At 30.8% G+C, this 21,537-nt stretch overlaps 1 protein-coding gene across 1 annotated transcript in view; it reads right to left on the reverse strand.

Annotated features, from left to right (window-relative positions):
- The window catches only part of LOC120773932 (innexin shaking-B), a 69,973-nt gene extending 54,280 nt beyond the window's left edge, over positions 1 to 15,693 (reverse strand). Inside the window, exon 1 of the mRNA XM_040103132.1 lies at positions 15,620 to 15,693. Coding sequence (XP_039959066.1) covers positions 15,620 to 15,622 — 3 coding nt within the window. The 5' untranslated portion in view covers positions 15,623 to 15,693. The remainder of the gene's footprint in view (positions 1 to 15,619) is intronic.
- Between the last annotated feature and the right edge of the window lie 5,844 nt (positions 15,694 to 21,537).

The following is a 21,537-nucleotide window of genomic DNA, read 5'->3' on the forward strand; positions in this document are numbered from 1 at the left end:
AGTTTTAGGAATGCAAATGGTTTTTAAAGTGGGTGCCGGGAAAGCTGACAATTTACCAAAACCAAAAAAAAAACACAAATGGTTCAGGGTAGTGTTTGAAACTGTTCAATTGAAACGTGTCTAATTTTTTCCCAGTCTGTCTTTTGCCCAGTGTGTGGCAGCCATGAATATTGCCAGCAGTTGATTTGCTGCGAAGGCCGCTCTAAGGCTTATAGAAACTGTTGTATCAAGGGGTCCAAACAAGGTCATCCTACTTCAATTGTAACCCTGAAATTGTGTCACAGTTAGTGCTAGTTTCACATACCGGCGACAAATATGTGGACAGGAGAAAAGACGCTGGAGAAGAGGCGCAACGAGCTTTGAGCCAGCAGTGAAGGTTGGAAGGTGAGTCTTCTGAAAGGAGCTCTCCTTCTGGCCTAGAGTAGAACGAATAGGATATGCAGAACTGCTTGTCCTTAATAAAGTTTATCATCCGCAATCGTAGGAGTTCTTACTGAACATTATTCAATAGATATTCATGCTGCAATGCTAAGAATCCAGTGGGACGCAAATGTATGGGAGAGGGTGAGGCGGAAACATCAAGGCACTTTCTTGTCCATTGTCCGGCCTTTACATGGCTGAGGTTGAAACATCTAAACATCTCGGCAGTTATATGCACGCCGTACCAGGAGACAAAGTCGAAACTGTCATCTCAACAAATTTGGCGATTTATAAAGGGCTTTATGATCAATTTTATAGGAGTTCTATGTACCACAATGTACAGGCTTTATAAGCTGTGAGTAAGTGAGATCCCTATTAGAATCGACCATTTAATCTACATAACCTAACATAACTTGACAACGGCTCAAATACTATTCCATTATAGTACTTGGGGGTACAATCGACGATCAAGTTTAATGCGAATATCATTGAACAGACTTTCGTATCTTACTCTCATTTAGTTAATGAGATGCGTTCTCTGTATTGTAATGTAAAAAGTCGCTTATTTAAGCTGAATTCCAAAATTAGGAAAATGGGTTGGAAATAATTTAGCAGTTTATTCAAACTTTGCAAAGAAGAATCTTTCTTCGTGTTGTGTTAATGGCATGTAATCATCATATCCATATTTATTTCATGCGCTTTACTGTTGAATCGCCCAAAGCGCAAAATTGTTATTGCGCAATATTCATTCAATAAACTTTGAATGAATGTAAAGAGATTTTACCACAACTCAAATGTCATCACAAATAAGTCTACAGTCGATTTTAATTACAGTTCCATTTCAATAAAGCGATATTAACAAATTGACGCTTGTAATTATAGTGAAGCTTAAGAATATTGTAGTATAACAGGTGAACTTTTCAAAAATTGTAGTGAACAAATTGAAGATTAAAATGCAAATGCCTTCGGACGTTCAGTTAAATGTTTAATAATTTTCAGCAATTGTAGTTGATGTAGGAAATTTTCGTTAAATGTTAACGGCTGACTAAAATTTCGAGCTTTACAGTATTTGAATGTTCAGATTTATGAATAACGATGACTACTGAATCGATATTTTATTTTTCTTTTAATTTGAGTTATTTGCCATATGCTTTTATGTTTTCTCAGGTACACAAATTCAATTGAAAATAATTACAAAAATGAAATTTCGATAATATTAATGTTTAACATTAATTTTTATTTTTTTTTTGATTTGGTTTATATGAAACATTATTTAATTGAAATTTTTAATGTGATTTCAAATTGTACTGTGATTTGAATGTGAAAAGTGAGCGGTGAGCAGTGAGGAGTGAAAAGTGAAGTGGTGAGTCAAATTCATGTGATTCAAGTGAGCGTGAGCTGATCACAAATTAAGGGTGACTTAGTATTTAAATTGGTATTTGTAGTTGGTAGCAGTAAGTAAGTAATAAGTAGTGAGCAAAATGTAAATTCGAACTAATTTTGTTCATTAGTTGGTGACTTGAAAAACTTGGTTCGTACCGAATTTAGTGACCTAATAATATTTAGTGAGTTCCGTGAGGTGAACTTGTGATTTGACAGTGAAATTTGTGATTGAGTGATTTAGTGAAGAAGTGAGAAGAAGTAGGAATACAATTTAATAAGAAATACAAAATTAGAAAATGTAAGTTTTTAAGTAATAAACAATCACATGAAATGAAAATTTATTAACGAAATCTAACTTTCAGTAACACGCAATTACGGTGTTTTAGTTGTTGTGATTTACTTATACGAGTACATATTCAGTGTATATTAATAAAATATATTTTATGCTTATTTGGTTTTTTTTTTATTCAAAATGGGATTTTTAGAGATTTAGATTTGAATGTCTTAATTTCAAATCAAACTTTACGATCGCCTAAAAGTGTGTTGCTAATAAATGAAATATTTATTTAACTGTTATTTTAGAGCATGATGTATGTATTAAACATGATTTACATATTTTAGTTTGTATGTATTAAAATTTCTTACTACAAGCGCAGTAAACTTATCGCAAATGGGACCGAAAACTGTCGAGCCTTGGATACTGCTTGCATATTGTGGAGATGTTTCAGCATATTTTAGTAAAATTTTTTTATAATCTATCAAGAAAAGTACTGAGTGAACGATCTAATTTTTATTCAAATTCAAATTTTGATTGCAGTAGCAATACAGAATAATACGAGTAGTACAGTCTTGAACAACATTCAGTATGAGATCTGTTTCAAAGAAATAGTACAAGCAAATATAAAATATCAGACTAATGTGCTTTCAGCTTACATAGCTTTGCAATAAGTTTACTTGTTAGTAATTAAGCTGTCATTTATATTTATTTGTTGTAGATCTAAGTAAGACTTAAGGGAAGTCAAAGCGTTGTTTAATTTAAGACATACATATGTATGTAGCGCCAATATATTTGTATATACCTATTTAGTTGTTATCTGTAATGATTAAGCTTCTTAAATACGTATAAACTATTTAAAGGAATATATGTAAGTAATTAAGAGGTATTTTTAACGGTGTAATTTACTTATATGTTTGGTGGTAATAGCTACTGAGGGTAAGCTAAAACTCTCAGTGATTCCATACATTTATAAAGTTCTAAGTTTCTGAGGGTTTTCGATGTGATGAATACTTTTCCTGAATAACCATTTATAAATCTGTACATGAGTGTTCTGAGTTCTTCTTTTTTATTGTAAACTATGTACTTATATGTGTTATGCATACCTATATAACAGTTAACGTGTAAATCTACTGCAAGGTTTTACATAGGATATGAAGGATATTGCTAACTTTTATTTTAGCTTTAAGTACTCGGCTATTGAATGCTGATGTAATAATAGACTTTACAGTCTTTGTTCTTCGAAGATGAGTTACGAAGGTTTCAAGCTACAGTACAAGCCTAACCTGAAGCTGTTCTAAAAAGTCACAAAATCCTTTATAAAAGTTTGTTACTGAATTACTTTAATTAGGCGTCAACTACTGTCCAAAGCATTTTCAAGCAGAAAAGTTCGAAACGTTGGAAGCAAAATACATTTACGAATTAATTGTCGTTCCGCTACAATTTAAGTAGTTTTGGTTCACAATAGGCGTCAGTCTTGGCGATTTCCTTTCCGTGATATTGTTTGAAGTTTGATGGTTTAGTCGAGTGGAGAAAAAGTCGCCGACAAATGTTGATAAAACGGTATAAGCGAGCGAAATTGGAATCTAGTTAACGTTCACATTCATTTGTGACACATTGGTATACCCAGATTTTACGGACGTCCTCGTATTTTGGTGTAATATGAGCACATCGTAATGGTGTATATGGCGAAAAACTTGACAAGCCATTTTATAGAATCAAAGATAACGTCACTTCAAATTCCATATCTCCCCACATCAACATATTGTACAATAAATGTTGCGCCACGATGAAATATCACCGTAAGATCAATTGGAACATGACATGTTGACATGAAACTACACTTTTTAACTGTCCACTAATATAGATAATTATAGGAAAGTGAAGTCCGTTTTTAAAGAAGGTAATGTTATTTTATACAAGAACAAGGAACAGCAGGACACAGCGCTTGCAGTAGGGAACACTTTTATATACCATAAATACCTAACTTTTGTAAGAATTTCTCCTATGTTTTGAAAATGTTGCGTCTTCTCAAAATATGCTGCTGTGAAAATTGTGATTTCGTTATGCTTGTAAAGTTGACTTAAATTATATGCAATATTTGTGAATATGTTAATGTGCTCTGACTTTGTGCTAACGTTGCGCTCAATTATGTATGTATATACGACAATTATAAAATATATATGTATGTAAGTACTTTAATAGCATATAAACTAATCGACTTCACTCGAATTATTATACTGTTTTTTCATAAATTTTTTAGTTTCCTATTGATGGTTAGTGCAATGCGTGATTGTTCGTGAGTTCAAAATTTCTAGTGACTGGTGGCTGTGAGTCATTAATCGAAATTATATATGTATGTACTTAAAGGTATTTGTTCGTGAGTTGTTTCTTGTGATATAGTTGATATTAATATGAAACTCGAAGCTGATTTCTGTAGTCTGAGTGAAAAGCAATTCCAAAGCACAGCAACTTGTCATTTTCCTACAGCTGTAACCAAGCGTTGATATGTTAAAATGATTAGTTGAAATGATGTGAATTGTGTGAACTGGATGTGAGTTAATTTGGTTTGAATTGATTAGCAAACATTTTAGTTTTTCGGTTTAATTTATAAGCTTAAATGCACTTTTGTGTTATTTAAAATTTTTTATGGTACAATTACTTTGTGAATTATTGAGTTATTATTATTTTTTTTTAATTTCCATCTTGCTGCCTTTGTCGATTAGTATGAGATGTGCAAATATTTGATTTGTAAATTTGTTAGTGAATGTTAGCTGCATATTCAAAAGTTGATCAATGGGTGATTGAACATGATTCGAGCGATGAAATTTGAGAAGTTCGAGTATGCGAATTATAGAATAGCGAAAAATCGTGAAAGAGGTGATTTGAGTAGAACAAGAGCGGGTGATTTCAATACTCAAAACGATAAGAGAAATTATGTCACAAAACTAATGAATACATACATAACAAATCATACCATAAATTGTGAGAGGGATTTAAAACGAGGAACCGGATTACATTTATTTTATTGTAAAAATTATTATAAACATTTGAATAAATTCTTGGTGAAAATTGAGTTCACCTATATTGTGAGTTCCTATATTGTGCCTACAAACATGTCGTTTCGCAGTTGTATGCAGTAATGAATGATACACTTGCATTATAAAATTTAACACCCACCCTTCAGGATATAAAAAATTCCAAATGCATTAAAGATTTTTTTCCAAAGGTGTTTATAAAACGAACAACCAATGTGTAACTAAATTTTTATAGTTTTTTTGGTTCAAATTAGTTGGAATAATAATTTTCCATTCGAAGTTCCCTTTTTGTATCTACTAATCTACAACTTCTCCAATATTTGCTTTGATTTTGAGTTTTATATATGTATATACTGCAACTAAATATTTATATGCTTTCTCATACTCCATGTGCATTTCTAGGGGAACTGGAAGCGTTTAACGTAAATGTTCATTTGAAATGTAGAAAGCATTTGAAAATAAATCCTAACCTTCGACTTTGGTATTAATTTTCCTTGAATAATCTTATTATATATCATACTCAAGTACTAATTGTCGGCGTTCCACACTTGCGAAATCATATTCTAAATACATATGTATGTAATTAGGAATTCCATATACGGCGCAGGTTTAAGTTGCTGAATATATTGCTAACTCCCGTTCGTCTCTACTTGCCACCTTTCTGCGTTCATTTAGATACATTTCTCTCGGTCGCACTGTGTACATTTGCTAAGAATACCAAAACCATAACAATGTCAAGAGCAATAATAGTTGACGAGAGGAGCAAAGTTATATGGCTGTTGGTGGTTAGACAAGTTCATATTATCAACAGTTTATATTTTCAAGCGAGCAGATATAAAACATAAATTAGATAGCTGTAGCAAGTTTATATGTAAAAAATAAAATTTACATATTATATTTTCTCTACTAAACCAGCCATATATTGTAATTACTATTACTATTAATATTGTTATTGGTTTCGTATTATACTGAGGGGCAACTTCCAACTTTCACCCTTCACTATTTCCTTAGTTTCAATAGTTTTCCATTCAGTAACGTGTGTGTATATATTAGCATGGACCCTGAAGTTATGATGAAAACATAACAATTTGATATAGTATTTTAATTATATATATATATATATGTATATCTTAAATGCAGAATTTAGACGAGAAAAAGCTGAATTTTAAAGCATTTTCGTTCATTTCTAAATATTAATTGGCTCGAATTAGATATGGTTTTTGCACAGATAATTACTTTAAGCGATTAAATAATAAAGGTTACTACCTTTATGGAAGCATAAATCATTTCAAAAAGGAAAGCTAACCGAGTTTAGACGCAAACATAAATTGGATTGCAATTAAGATACTCTGATGCCTATTGGCTAACATATTCCCTCATTGGTTTAGGGAACCTAAACTTTGGGGTAGGCCGAATTGAAATATTGTAAGAACTGCAAAAGTTTTGAAACTGACTTAAAACCATTAGCTTTCGGTTATTGAAAAAGGAACTGAGCACAAAGCCAAATCTTATTATTTTAGTAATTTTAAGCTTTAAGAAAGATGCCGAAATAAAATTTAGAACATATTCTCATAGAGCACGCTTTTAAGGGCTTCTTAATGTACTTTTCGTATTACAATTGAGAAATGATAATATTGAGTTTCATATTATTCAATATTCAATCCGTTATGTGAAGTATATAATACCTTTAGTTGTTGAGGAAAATTAGTTAATGTTAAACGAGTCCCATATTTTTTACTTTTTTAAGGAATAGTAAAGAGATATTACCTTATACAAAAACGAATATAAAGCCAGTAGATTTAGAAAGAGCCGTTATACCATAATTTATATTTGCATATACTCACATAATAAAAGTGTCTTTGACAAAGCCATTAAACATTTATTCTATTTTAGTTCAGTTTATTCTACAATTTTGTGTACATTGCCGATTATCTTACTAAAAACTCATCTCATTCAAGTATCATTATGAGCTTCAAATTGCAAATGAATCTTTAAACTCTACCGTTCGAAAAGGCTATAAGTTCAAGTTAAAAATATTTCTATGTGTTTTCTTTTCTAATATATTTTTAATTTAATTTGCCTACTATGTTTTACAAAGGAAAGCGCAGTTGAGTTACGTATACGCACTGGTATACCATTCTTGTTTTCAGAAATATCGCTTTTAGCGAGTTAAGCAAGGACGTTATACAAGTAGCAATCAGTTGAATTAACACGAATTAGAAAGCATTAATTTTACGATTAACACATTTCTTCAAATCAATTTTGACATATTTTTTGTATGACAGCTTTCTTATTGGAAGAAAGACTTTCAAATATTATAATTTAGCGAACTAATAGATAATGCTTTCTAGTAGTATGCCACATTTAATGTATGGCTTCATAACGATTTGCCCACCCTAAAAATTAGTTAATATATTTACATATTGTTATTTAGTTTTCAGAGGAAATGGCAATAAAGAAATTATATGTAATAAATATAAAAGATAAATAATTATTTTGGAAGTATAGCAAGAAAATGATAGGTTGCAAGAGTAAGCCAAGGACAAGAGAAATGTCAAAGACAAAGAGCGAGAATGAGTGGAGTAAAGCGATAGTGAAAGCTGAGTTTATATACGGAGCAGGGGTGCAGAAGCAGAAGGGGGTTACCAGTTTATTTGGTTATTAAATAATTTTATTATGCTGTTAATTTAATAGAAACACTATGTATTTTCAAGTTAAGTATATATGTAGTGGCGATTATTTTTATGGCATATTAATAATTAATTAGTTGTTTTAAATAGTTTGCAATTCTGGAAAATAATAACGTACTAAAGTATAAATGTCGAAGCAACGACAAACTACAATTATAGTTAATATTACGGAAAATTCCGGTTTAGTGGAAAGCATTTAATTGGTGGTGTATAAATTCTTATTAGTGTAATATTTTTGCTTAAAAAATCCAAATTCAAACAAATCTTTTTTACAAATCACAAACTGTACAATTAACAAATAAACATTACGCTTATTAATTGGTAATTAGCACATTCGACGCATTTACAACAATTCAGTTAAATTCGCATTTATTAATTACAAAAATTTGCATTTGAACTTTAACTCAATTAAAAAACTCAAAAGGATGCAATAAGAAGCGCCTCTGCATTAGTTATTTATTTATATATAAAAGTATATTTTGCGGTTTAGTATTAGTGTGCGTGTATTTTTAATGTTTGTATGTATGTACCTGTAAAAATATATATGTATAATTGTATTAGTTAAAACATTGTAAAGTCGTATTTTTTTAACACTGCCATTTTTTTCATATATTAAAGTAGCTGTGTTTTTTTTATTAAAAAAACTGTGAACTGACAAAAACACTGAATTTTAAATTACCGTGATGCAGTTAATTTGTTAGAATTTATTACAGATCTGCATTTTAAAGTTATCTCAATTATTTACGTAAGTGTAAAAGTGTGTTTCCAAGTTTTTATTAAATTTGTTAAACATTAAGCTTACCTCGTAAAAATCGCTGCACTGTTCAAATTCTAAGCATACCTCTAACACCACAATCATCAATGATTAAAATGTCATGTATTTACACATACGTATGTAGCAAGCACTTGTGCCTAGGTGTGCGTGTTGAAATTTGGTTTGTGGTATAGATATAGTTTCTTAAAAGGTGTGCCTTTGGTTAGATGCGTTCCTTCAAGGAGGATCTCTAAGTCAAATTAGCATTTTACGTAAATTAGAAAAAAGTATAAAATAAAGCAGTGCTAATTTCTCAAATCTTTGACACATAGTTGATGTAATTTAGTGCCACATGCTGAGCTCCTTCGAAAGTCTGAATATCTTTCACACACTCAATTAATATCGCGTGTGACTGAGTGGCGGTTCGTTGCGGTGGATTTGCACTGCACTTGCAATACGTTTGTAAAATGTGTTTTTGGTGCGTTTTAGCGGCAGATAAATAGTGTTCACGCATTGCCTCGTAGTGTTATAGCTTATCTGTAGATTTTTCAGGAGCGGGCTGGTGTAAATGTATTGTGATTTTAATTGGTTGTCTTACTTTATAGTATGTACGCGTATAATTACGTATGTTGGTGTGTGTGTGTCGTTGGTTTATGCATTACTAGATATTTAAGCCGGTTAGTATTGCGTTTAAAAGGTGCATTCTTGCTACAAATTGCACAAAAATAGGTCGTTATATAGTACTAGACTTCTGCATATATTGCATATGTATGTACGGTTTAGGTGTATTTGTTTGTTGGTATTGCACTCAATTGAAAGTATATAGTTAGCATATATGTTGTAAGTGGTTATATTTATAGATTTCATTTTTTATATTTATACATAGTAACTGCTTTATATATATGTAATTATACGTATATATATATATGAATATATATATTTATTTATTTGTATATAGGTATTTATTCAAATTACACACACACACATATCAATCGAACATACAAAAAGTAAGTAGTAAGTGAAATGAACAAACAAGACTGATAATTCTTACTTCTTGGGGAGCAAACTGAATATCGGGGATTGGAGAAAAGTTATCGACATACAACATATTGGGGGTAAGTGGTATATATTGCGTATTTAGTAGTAGTATTTGGTATTTTATTTAATAAAGTATACACAGTGAGAGTATTTGTATATTTACTAAGTATATTGTATATTGCATGTTAGATTATTAAATTTATTTATATATGTATGTAGGTATATAGTTATATATTAGCATTGTTTTGTTTAAGCAAATTCAAATGCAGATATAGTTGCATATGTGTTAAATTATCGAAATTTCAAATTAAAAGTTCAAAAAAAAATATGGTTGTAACTTTTATATTTTACATACATTGCTTGTATCTATGTATATAGCAATGGTATTTAATCTGAAAACAAACTCAATTTGTAACAAAAGAGTAACAAAAACACGTTTACGAGTATTACCGCATTTCAAAAAAGGTAAAAACCCTTTACAAATTGCTCGATTGCCAACATATATGCTGTCCGTCTAGTGACTGCTGTTACAAATGTTATATTTTGGATCGGTTTAATAAATAATTTGTATGTAGTATATACTATATTTAAAATCGGCAACGAACCGCGACTAATTGTCGCAACGTTCATTGTAAAAGACATATGAATGTTATGTTAGCTTAATGCAACAGTATTGTCTTTCAAAAACTCAATACAAAAAATTTTACAAAATCTGTGTATATACTATATATATGTATATATACATATATACAGTTATATATGTATATATGAATATATATGTGGTGGTTTTTGGTTGTGGACTTTGATGTCCATATTGATTATAATTGAATAGGGATCGGGGTACGATTAAAATATTTGTGTTTGTAATGAACTTGTTTATTAAAATTACGAAATTTCTTGTATTTATAGTCAAAACCAATTGAATTTCGGTTACTTGCATTGTTGTTGTAATAGAAATACGTATAATGGTAATAGTTTCGATTTGTTTACTTTATTTGCACATTTATCAACAACATCAACATCAACAACGACAACTACTTTGTATTATATTTGTACTTGTTTTCAACTTAATTAGACATTTTCGATTAAGCTTTTTACAAACAATTATTAAACATACACGATGATACCATAGCACAATATTATACATACGTACCTTCTTGTTTTTGTTTTATGTTTTTTTAATCGAATAAGTTATGCAGTATGTGTTATTTTCGAGTGACTACAGTTATTAAAATTACGTAACTTAATCCAACAACTTATCAGTCAGGTAAAGAATGAATTGTAATAATTAAGCCTGCAGTGTTATGTAAACTCTGTGAACTTATAGTTTATGAACTGTTTAATATCTGGTTCCTTAGTTGTCCAGCAGTTCGTCAATTTGTGGTTTAACTAATGTCATTAAGTTTAAAATATTGAAATGTGTATTACTGTACGTGTATCTGTCCTATTTCCAATGAACATATTATCATATGTCAAATCTATATCTATATATATGTCCGATTTATACACACGGGCATAATGAGCCAAGGCGTATTGGTAACACTTATCGGTTGACCTGATAAAAAAAAACGGGTAATCAGTAAACTATTCATTTTAGTCTTCATTATTCTATGTGAAGTAAAAAAACCATCCACAACCCAATTGATGTATTTCTGATACAATTCCGAATTTCATGGAAATGTGTTCGACTTTATAGACGCAGTCTCTTTTATAAATAGTGCTATATAGAAGACAATTAATTCAGACTTTATAATCGTTATGAGATTTCATTTTACCATGCTGCTGGTGGAAAGTTAACGATGTTTACATCGTGCCGATTTCCACTCGTCATATTTTAAGGAATTTTTGGGAAAAATTTCAGAAAAGGTCTTAATCAAATTAATTTTAATCTCAATAAATTCGGTAAATTTTTAGACTTGGCGTACGTTGTTAACATTTCAAAGTTTTTCATTATTCCGTGCGATTTTCTTGTTCTACCAGAGGATTCGTATCACCCTGCCTTGGAAAAAATTATCGAAATGAAAGGCTATTTACTTGACAATAGGCAACAATTTCCTGCTCCCTAGGTCTACTCGGATTAATTTTGTAAAAGCTGACCTTAAAAAGTTGAATAGCGAGCTTTCTACTTTAACTTGGCAAGATTACAATGAAGGTATTGATTTATTTTCCTGGATTTAAATAAAAATATTATTATACATTTATTTGAAACTTATGTACCCAAAATCATTGTGTCTAAAGTAAAAGTATAATTCCGTGGTTCTAAAGAGAGTTATAGAAGCCACAAAATAGGAAAACTTGAACTTTTAAATTAAAAAAAAGACTTTTTCACTTTTCAAAAAACTATTTTAACTTCTTTGCATTCTAGAAAAAAAATATGTATGTATATCTACCGTACCGTGAAGTGTACTAAAACAAACGTACGTGTAATTGCTCACAAGGGACGGTACCGTTATTGGAGGACCCTCACCTCAAATCGGCACGTCAAAAACCCCTTGAAACAGTATTTTGCCTCAATTGGATCAAAATGCTGAATATATAATTTCATGAAATGTTTTACACAATATACAAATCGTGTTTAAATTGCACTAAAAACGATTTTAGGTAGTGAACAACCGAATATAACACTGGATTCCCTATAAAAATACTTTCCTATAGAATATAAAACGATTACTTTGAAGGAAACATATATTTGAGTCGGTATAACGAGGACGAATTTAAAACTAAAGTCCGATGGGTCTAATAAATAATGTGGCATTAAGTCATATACTGGTCTAGGACCCCGGTTTATCTTCTTTGTCGTATAAGGTACTCACTCATAGAACAAATTGTATAAAGTTAATAATTTATTAAGTATTTCAGCTAAATCAATGAGGCTTTTTGAAATTATTTAAATTTACTGAAACATGCAGATATGTACTTTCGTTAAGTATGCTTGTATGTTCGTATGTATACGAGTATATGTCTTATTTATTGATAAATAAAGAATTGTAATTAAATTTACATAATTCATTTTCATTGTCTACGCAATACAGAAGTTATTATTTATATACGAATATGTTAAACTTGTAACAATGTATTATGATTATAAAGGAAATGAAAAATGTTTAACGAATTTTAAGAAGGAAATAACTGAAGGGATATATGATACTAAAACATATACTGCATTTACGTGCAATAAACTATTTATTTTATAGTTATTATATGCTGTATAAATGTACGAGTGGTATATTTATTTTCAATCTATACGGCTTGCTTTACGACTTCAATATATTTATATAGAATAGTACTAATATTTGATAAAGGTATTTATTAGTTGACGAATACAAATTTAGAGTCTAGAGACCACACACAACATTTAAACGCAAATGCAGTTAGATACTTTTTTCTGTGTATATGTGTGTTAATTGTGCAAAATGCGCGCAGTGTACATACATATTATATGCAATCAGTTATGTAGATACCTTTGCAATTAAAAATACAACAAACTTTTAGCAAATAAAAGTGCAAGTGTTTTACTCTTTTTTTTTTTGGTTTATTTTATAGTTTTCGATCTTTCTCTAGATTGAGTTTGATAGTTTGAGCTTCAGATATATACTTTGCTGGTTACAAAGCTGTAGGTATACATACATACATATGTGCGCTGTGTGACGCCAAAATATTGCATATTAAAGAACCTCATCATTTCAAGATTCACTAATTAATTTTCATATACAGACATACATATACGCGGCAATGGAGCTATCTTTGTAAATTTTTATTTATATTTGTACTTATGTTTAAAAAATGAAATTCTTTTCTGAATTTAGCAGTTGATTTATATTGTGAGTATCCAATTCTTTTTACAACACTGAAATAGTCATCGTTATTGATATATGTAAATAAGTTGATTCTTTCGACCGTTAAATTTTGAAATAAAAAGTTTAAAATGAGAATACAAGTTAAAGGACTGTTCTCAAACAAATCTTGTCTGAAGAGGAGAGTTAAAGAGGTGGAGAGGAGGTGAGACTTGTGTAATTCGAATAGCAAATCCAGCAGTTGGTTGGGATTCACAAACTGCGGTTTGAATTGAGAATTTCGCAAAGACTTTGTGAATACAACAACAAAAGTTCACACAAATATATCTTAAAGTGTTTACAATGTGATTGGCTGTAGCTTAACAAGTGTGTTTGCGTTTCATTCAAATTAGTTGTATTAAATTTTTGTTCGATTCTCTTTAGCATACATAAATGTATGTATATTTAAAGATACATATATACAACAATTCACTTAAATTCTATTCTAATATATGTAAATCGCTATCGCTATCGATATTTGCGTATTTAGTTTTGTGATTTTAACCGCTTGACTTTGATACAACTAATGCGGAATAACATTCAGTATTCACTAAACCGTTGACAGCATATGTTTCAGCATCCGAGCAATGTATCGTAGGATTTTTACAATCTGAAAACTAATTAATATATTGTTTTTAATTACAATCATTGGTATTACTTCAATGACTATATTGGATTTCACACGTTTTAATTGATGCAGCGCTTTAGTATTTATTTAAATTTTGTGGAGCGAACTACATACGGTCTTTTTAAGTATTGGCTTCGCATTAACTTTTATGTCACTGGTCATAAAATATCGATTTCTCTTCATAATATGCATTTCATGCCGTAATTGTATTTAATTTTTACACTCCAGGGTTACTTAGCACGACAAAGGCTTAATCAGAAGAATCAATTTTGTAAGTTATTTGCATCCCCAAGGTTTTTGTGTGTAGACAGATAATTAGAAGAACTAGATTTTCATCAAAATATATATATATTCTGTATATAAAGTAAAGCAGTTGGAAAAGATCTTAAGAATATATCCATACTGTGTGCAGTTCAATAAAAATCAGAGTTGTGAATTGACAAACACTCTCTCCTAACAACGTTAAAGCTCCAATGAGTACAACCTGATTTAGAAATACTTTGAAACAAAGTTGGAACTGGTTCATGCATGACAATAGGAGCATAAGGAGATATGTTAATATAAATAACTTTTTCTAACTAAATCTTAGAAACGCCTTGGACTTACATATGTGTTATGTCACATTCTCAAAGAACTTTTCAATGCAAGTTGGCATAAGTGTATTACATATATCTGGTGGGGATTACTTTGAAGGCAATACAATAAATATTGATTAATAATTAATTTTTTTGCGTTTTATTTGCAATTTCTGTGTACTTTTTTGTCACATTGTGTAAATATAATTTTTCAATCTCAGGTCTAAATTCGATACCAGGAGTTAAGCATTATATAAAAGAGTGAAGAATATGTCATTATCTTAAGGACCCCTACATTTGACAATATGTCAACATCTACGTGACAACAATGTAAAGTCTATAGGATAAGAAGTAGCAATACATATAAACTTCCCAGCACAGTCGGGTATACATAATCGGAACGGACCCGGATTTTTATCCGGCCAAGGATTGTCAACTCGGAAGAATTCTGTCGCTACAACAACAACAAGTAAGAATATAACCGATAAGTTTCAAGCTCCAGGAAGGTAACCTGAATAAGCATTTCCTCACTAATTTTAAAATCATCAGCTAAGAGGACTGTTTGGAAGATAATAAACAAATCGACTTTTCATCTAAATTGCATGATTGTATTTTGAACTTCAACGTTGTGGAGTAGTGAGCGTTTATTTATGAACACCTGTTATAAGAGAGAGGAGTAGTGATGACAAGCATAATCAATCTATAAATATTTGCTGGTTTTAAAAGTATAGATAATATTGATTTTTGATTACGTTTGGAAGTGCTGCCAATAGGTAAAACTTAAAAAACAAATAGTGCTGACATAGTCGGCTAATGTTAAGAAGATAAACTGTAAATTGCAACTCTAAAATTTTTTTTTTATTCCTAAATGGGAGGCTTAATGCGGTATTATGTAAAACTAAAAATAAAATCATAAATAATAAGGACAATAAAAACATATATCTGTGTGTAAAAAAAAGAAACCGCTGAAGAATATTTTTAATTACCATTTTTTTCTCTTTGTAAACGAGAACGTTCTGTGGTTAACTTCCGGCAGTGCTTGGATGACTCGGAAGGTAACACACACGCACGCACACAGAAGGCAACACCAACACCTGAGCCTACAATCTGGCGCTCACTTGCAAAATAATTGAAGGCACAATAAGAAGCTTCGCTTATGACTGCAACAACGAATTAGTCGATTAATATATTAATTGAAATGAGTCTACTCCGCGGCGTAGAGCAAACCGTGCGATTTCGTGTGAGAAGTCTGTGAAAGTTGCAAAGCAGCAATCAAGCGCTTGTTGATTGTACACTTGGAGAATTCGAGTATTAAGTAGAAAATTCGCTCCTATTTTAATAGTACTCTCTATTGTCGTGGTACGGGCATGCAAATTCCTAGCGGGATAAATGTATATATGTATGGTAACGGTGACGCGCGAAGGCGTTTGAACTTAATCTTCTGTATTACTGATTACCAGGAGTTTAAAGTTGAATTTATTATTTTGTTTTAATTATTATTTATTTTTGATTTTTACTTAATTTAGTTTTTGATTAGAAGTAATTTGCGTATCATGATTATGTTAAATTTGATTTTGCATGGCAATTTATCACAATCGCTTTGATGTAAATTGTTATTATTATTATTGTTTTTTATTATTATTTTTAATGCGTTTATTTTTATATATATTTTTTGTTTTTGGTTTTATTATTATTTAATTGTTGCTGTTATCCTACGAATAAATTCTTAGGTTAATCGAGGGCGCAGATTTCGTCATTTGACTTTTGTAGTAATAGCTTCTATATTATTCTTCCATGCTTCTTTTCAGTTATCGTAGGCAGTAAATTGGATTTCTACTGTGGATTTTATTATGCCTAGGTGTTTTGATACACAAAGATAGAAGAAATTTAGAGGGGCTTTTCTCTAAGAAAATCTGTACAGGAATATTATAAAGTTAGCACAGCAAGTATTTTCATTATTGTTGCCACTTATCGTCTTTCTCGTTTACTATTATTTTTACAATATTGATTTGTTATGTTTTGGGTTCGTTTATAATTGTAGCTATAGCGGTTGCCTTCGTCGTTTTAGCTGTTGTCAGAGGTGTAGTTTCTCGCGCAATTATGTTTTCACTTGAGTCTTTACTATAATTCATATTATTTTCAGCTGTGGTTGTTGTAACTGTCGACGATATGGTTGAAAAAGGAGCAATAAACGTTGTTGTAGTAGCAGCAGGAGTTTCATAGTCGTAGTTAACCTTCGTAAAATACACAATTGCATACATAAAGTAAATAAAAAGTACATGTTAAATCGAGTTAAAAAAATATTTGCTACATAAAATATTTTTCATAATTATTTTTCAATTATGACTACAGCAGTGTACTTGACGATAGCATCAGTCGCCGCCCTACGTTTCTTCCCTTACTGTTGTTGTACCTGTGGCTATCGTGACTTACTTATACAAATGTAGACATAATATATAGAGTTATATTTAAAGTACATATTGTACTTGTATTATATAAGCTTTGTAGGAAAGAACATAAAATATGTGCTTTTTGAACTTTCGGGCGTTTAATGTCTAAAGTATGTGTATCTATATATATGTGTGTGTACTTATTTATCTTATTTGAGTGTTAGCTGTCTAGTATAAAGATCTGCCATAGACGACTTTAGGCTGAATTGCATGAAAAATTCATTTTTTAATCTGGCACACCAATTCACATGTTTATGGTATATTCTGTTCTGAATAAAATTGTCGGGTGGCCGCCGGTTTCGAACAGTTTTTGCTGTAATATTTACAAATTACTTAAACAAAAGATTTAATAAATATATTTACAGTTGCTTGAGCGACTTCACTTAACACTAAATAAAGGTAGAATAAAAAGTTTAATCAAAATAAACAAATATTCCTAGTTAGTTCCTTAGTAACATGTAAGGACGCAGATTTATTAGCATGATTTTTTGGCAAATAAAATTAAATTGAATTGCTTTACTGGCAGAATTTGTAGTAATTAAGGAAAAATTCTTCGTAGTAGCCAAACAACATTAATCTCTTCTTTTAAAGCACTCCTGTAGGTCTAACTGTGGAGGAAGGTTTTCGGCCCACAGTGTTATAAAAAGTGTGCTGAAAGCTGCTTTGAGCTGGATAGACGCTAAGTAGCATATTGGTGCTTTGATAGAACCTTATAACATCCGTTATTTATTGAGGCTAACAGCAACTAACTAACGCAAACTTATTTTAAATACTAGTTTAAGCAGAGATAGAAAGACAGTCAGGGAGAAACTAAAGATAAGCTAAACAAACGAAAGTATAGCTTTAAGCACGCACACATAAATATGCCGAAAATCAAAATACAAACACAACTGAAAACTAGAGAATTAAGAATACGCACACACAAACATACGCTTGAAATAGATAGAAAAGAAGTAAACTGTTAGAATTGAAAAGGCAGACGAAGAAGTATAGAGATAGTCAACAATACACAGAGAACGATAGAGGCAGACAAGGAAAAAAATCGGTACAAAATTTATATAAATGACTGAATAGTAAATTAACACTGCCTTCATTTATTTACCACTCTTGACACCTTACCATAGCTTTTTTACGTGTTTAAGTTAAAGTCCTCATTTACATAGCACTTTGTGTACGACGTCAGCAGAATGTTTTCTTGAAACATTCAAGAACACACGGGAAGCTTTTGCGCTATTAGTCCACCTACCACTTGCAAACTTTACCAATAAACTGATGTATATTTTCAGATGAAATGAGATAGTCCCTAGTTTATGAAATTGATTTACCTAAAATCTCAAATGAGACCGCGTCTATAGTGAATTCACGTATAGGACGTTAGAAAGTGGACACTGACAATTTTCAACCATCCTTTGCTCTGATGCGTAGACAGCATATTCAAATTCACTTAACAAAAAAGTGCGTATCTTGCAACTTAAAAAGTACATATTTTTAAACAGAGTCCGAACTTTATGAGCAGATGTTGGCAGCAGCAGAGGAGCTTGAAAGTTATGACAAAACGCTGCTGCCGATGATGGCGATGTAGATGGTGGGTTGATGATGATAGAGAAATGAGAGGAGTGAAGATGGGTGGCTTGTGTTACTGCTGCACTGATAGATGCTGACGCGTTGGCTGATGTCTAGGATAATGTATGTGTTGATGTCAAAACGAAAATATATGTATCTACCACAAAACAAGCTGTAAAAGGATACAAGTGAATGACTGCGCTGAGTTAAAAAACGCGGTTACACTTTTCATTTGTAGGGCAACACTGTCATAAAATGTATGCTACTACGGAAAGTAAACAATAGAACATAACGTAAATTATAAAACACAATTCATAAAATGCTAGGAAAATGTTAAAAATACAAAAGGAAAAGAACCTCATTTATAGATTGTAGAAAATGCATGAAGAGAGTGTTGAAAATCTCTTAAACTCATAATTAGTAGCTTAGAAACGACGACACGAAATATGCAGATCGATAAAGGAACACAATATTTTTCATATAAATTAAGAAGAATGCAATGAGCTTAAGAGAAAATAGAAGTATGATAATATTTCATGAGTTTTTTTTTCACTGTGCTTTTCTGCAACTTAGTGATTAACTATTTTTATGTTTTTTATGTTTTTGATGTTTTTCATTTTGTCCCTTGGTTTGACTAGTGCGGATGGAAGAAAAGTATACAGAAGAACTTACAGTGCAAATGTTGCGTTAATATTTTTATCTGCGAAACATGAGTGATGCTGCTTATTACTCTTGTTTCGTTGAAATATGATAATCGTTTCACTTCGTCAAATAACGGGAGATAATTGACTGAATGAATGCAGTCAATTGCAATGGTTTGTTTGCTCCTTGGTATTTATTTTTCATTTGTATGTTCGCTCGCTCACTCGCTCGGAATTTGATTAAATTATTCCTAATATCTCTTCTTTATATATTCTTCTTATACGTTTCTACTTATGGTATTTGTTAGTTTTGTTCAAAGTCATAATTTTGTTGAAGTTTTTTTAACATGCAAAATTCATTTTTCACTTATTTTTGGTTTAAAACCAATTTATTATTTTATGTAAATATTTTTACTACTCAAACAAAATATTAAGGTGCTCGACTTGGAAATTGATTACTTAAAAAAAAACTTTTTATTTTTAATTCTAGTAGTTCCAATTAGACCGTTGCTATATGCTATATGGTTTAATATGCGTGGTCACAATCGAACTCTGTGCAAATGCGGTAACCATAGTTCGACATATCGAAAAGTGGTGATACTATAATTAAAAAAAAAAACAAAGTTTCACTGAGTATTAACGACTTTAATTTGTTGGTAGAGTTTGCACAAAAATTAGTAAACCTTGAGTTTTTAAATTTTTAGATCTCAACAAAATTATGCTTATGATATATACTATTCAATGGATAATGCTCAAGGCATTTCACTATAATTTAATAATTACATGATTATATGTCGAGATTGTCAACTTTTTATTAACATAACCTAACTTTTCCATATCAAATTTCCATATTTGTTAAATAATTTGAAGAAGGAATTTAATAGCTACAATGTGTACCTTATATTACCACTAATATACTTCCTGCTTTACTCTAATTAACACATTTCACTCTTGTAATAACGTTTTTACGTGTATATGGTATAATATAGCTCACATGTTAGCTTACTCTCGTTAAACGTTATTAATGCGATTTGTGTATATTTATACATACATATTTTTTTTATTATTTTCGTAGTAACGTATATCATTATTTATATTATTTACACTCGGTTATTTTGCCAACAGCAAAATAGGTTTAATAGTTTAGTTTAAAATATTATTTTTTTTGGATTTCGGTTGAGGTTATGAGATTTCGATTGATTTGTTCAATGTTTTGATAGAGAGCAAATCATACGCAATTCAAAAAAGAAAAAGAAGATTTTATGGATTAGTAAGTTTGTTAAGTTGAAATAGCGACACTCACCGATGATCTACTCACTTGCATGAACGCATAAACACCACGTAAAAACTCCATGTTAGGCTGCTGTTCTCTGGAACCCTTACTTGTGCGCTGCGCCCGACTGATGTATTGCTTGACTGTATCGGCAACTATATGTGGCTTGAGTTTACGTGATAATCTGCAAAAGAGACAAGTAATAACAGATATTTAGACTTTATTTGTGCGAAGATATCGGAGTAATAAAGGTGATGTGTTATATAATTGGATTGAACAATACCATTTACAGCTAAATTAATATAATATACTTATATACTTTTAAAGATGAGGCCGCTGACTCCGAATTTTAATAATTTCGACTCTTTGTTGGATCGTATACCTTTCCATTATTAGACGGCAGACCTTACTGAAGAGAAATATCAAGAGAGCGGGAAAAAATGGCGTCGTTTCATATCCCTATCGGTCTAATTTTGTAGTGCCCTATTGAAAAAGCCTATACACATATGTATATAGCGATGATCTTTACCAATAACATAGGTATCATTCTAGATTTAGAGTTCTGTATTTAAAAAAAAATAGGTTTGGTATAAAAACTTTTTTTCGTATTTTCAATCAAACTTCAACTTATTTTTTTTATATTAAAAATCAACTTTAATTAACCAAATATATGCCAGTTTGGTCGACTACTTTTTCACATATTCTGCTGGAGATATTATTCTATCAGTGTAAGACTTTTCTGGTTTCTCAGCGAAAAACTGCGACAAGTAATTTTTACAGGCTTCTCTTGAAGCCAACTTTACTCTATTAAGGGAGTTTTGCATTGACCGAATCAAATGGTAGTCCGATGAAGACGAAACCCTTCATGATCAGTTCTGGCCGTTTTTTTCGATCGCTTGCTTCAATCTTATCAGTTTTTGACAGAAAAATGTAGAATCAATCATTCGACAAGGCTGGAGCAGCTCATAGTGGATGAT

This window comes from Bactrocera tryoni, chromosome 4 (genome assembly GCF_016617805.1).
Source record: "Bactrocera tryoni isolate S06 chromosome 4, CSIRO_BtryS06_freeze2, whole genome shotgun sequence".
Classification (NCBI taxonomy): Eukaryota; Metazoa; Arthropoda; class Insecta; order Diptera; family Tephritidae; genus Bactrocera; species Bactrocera tryoni.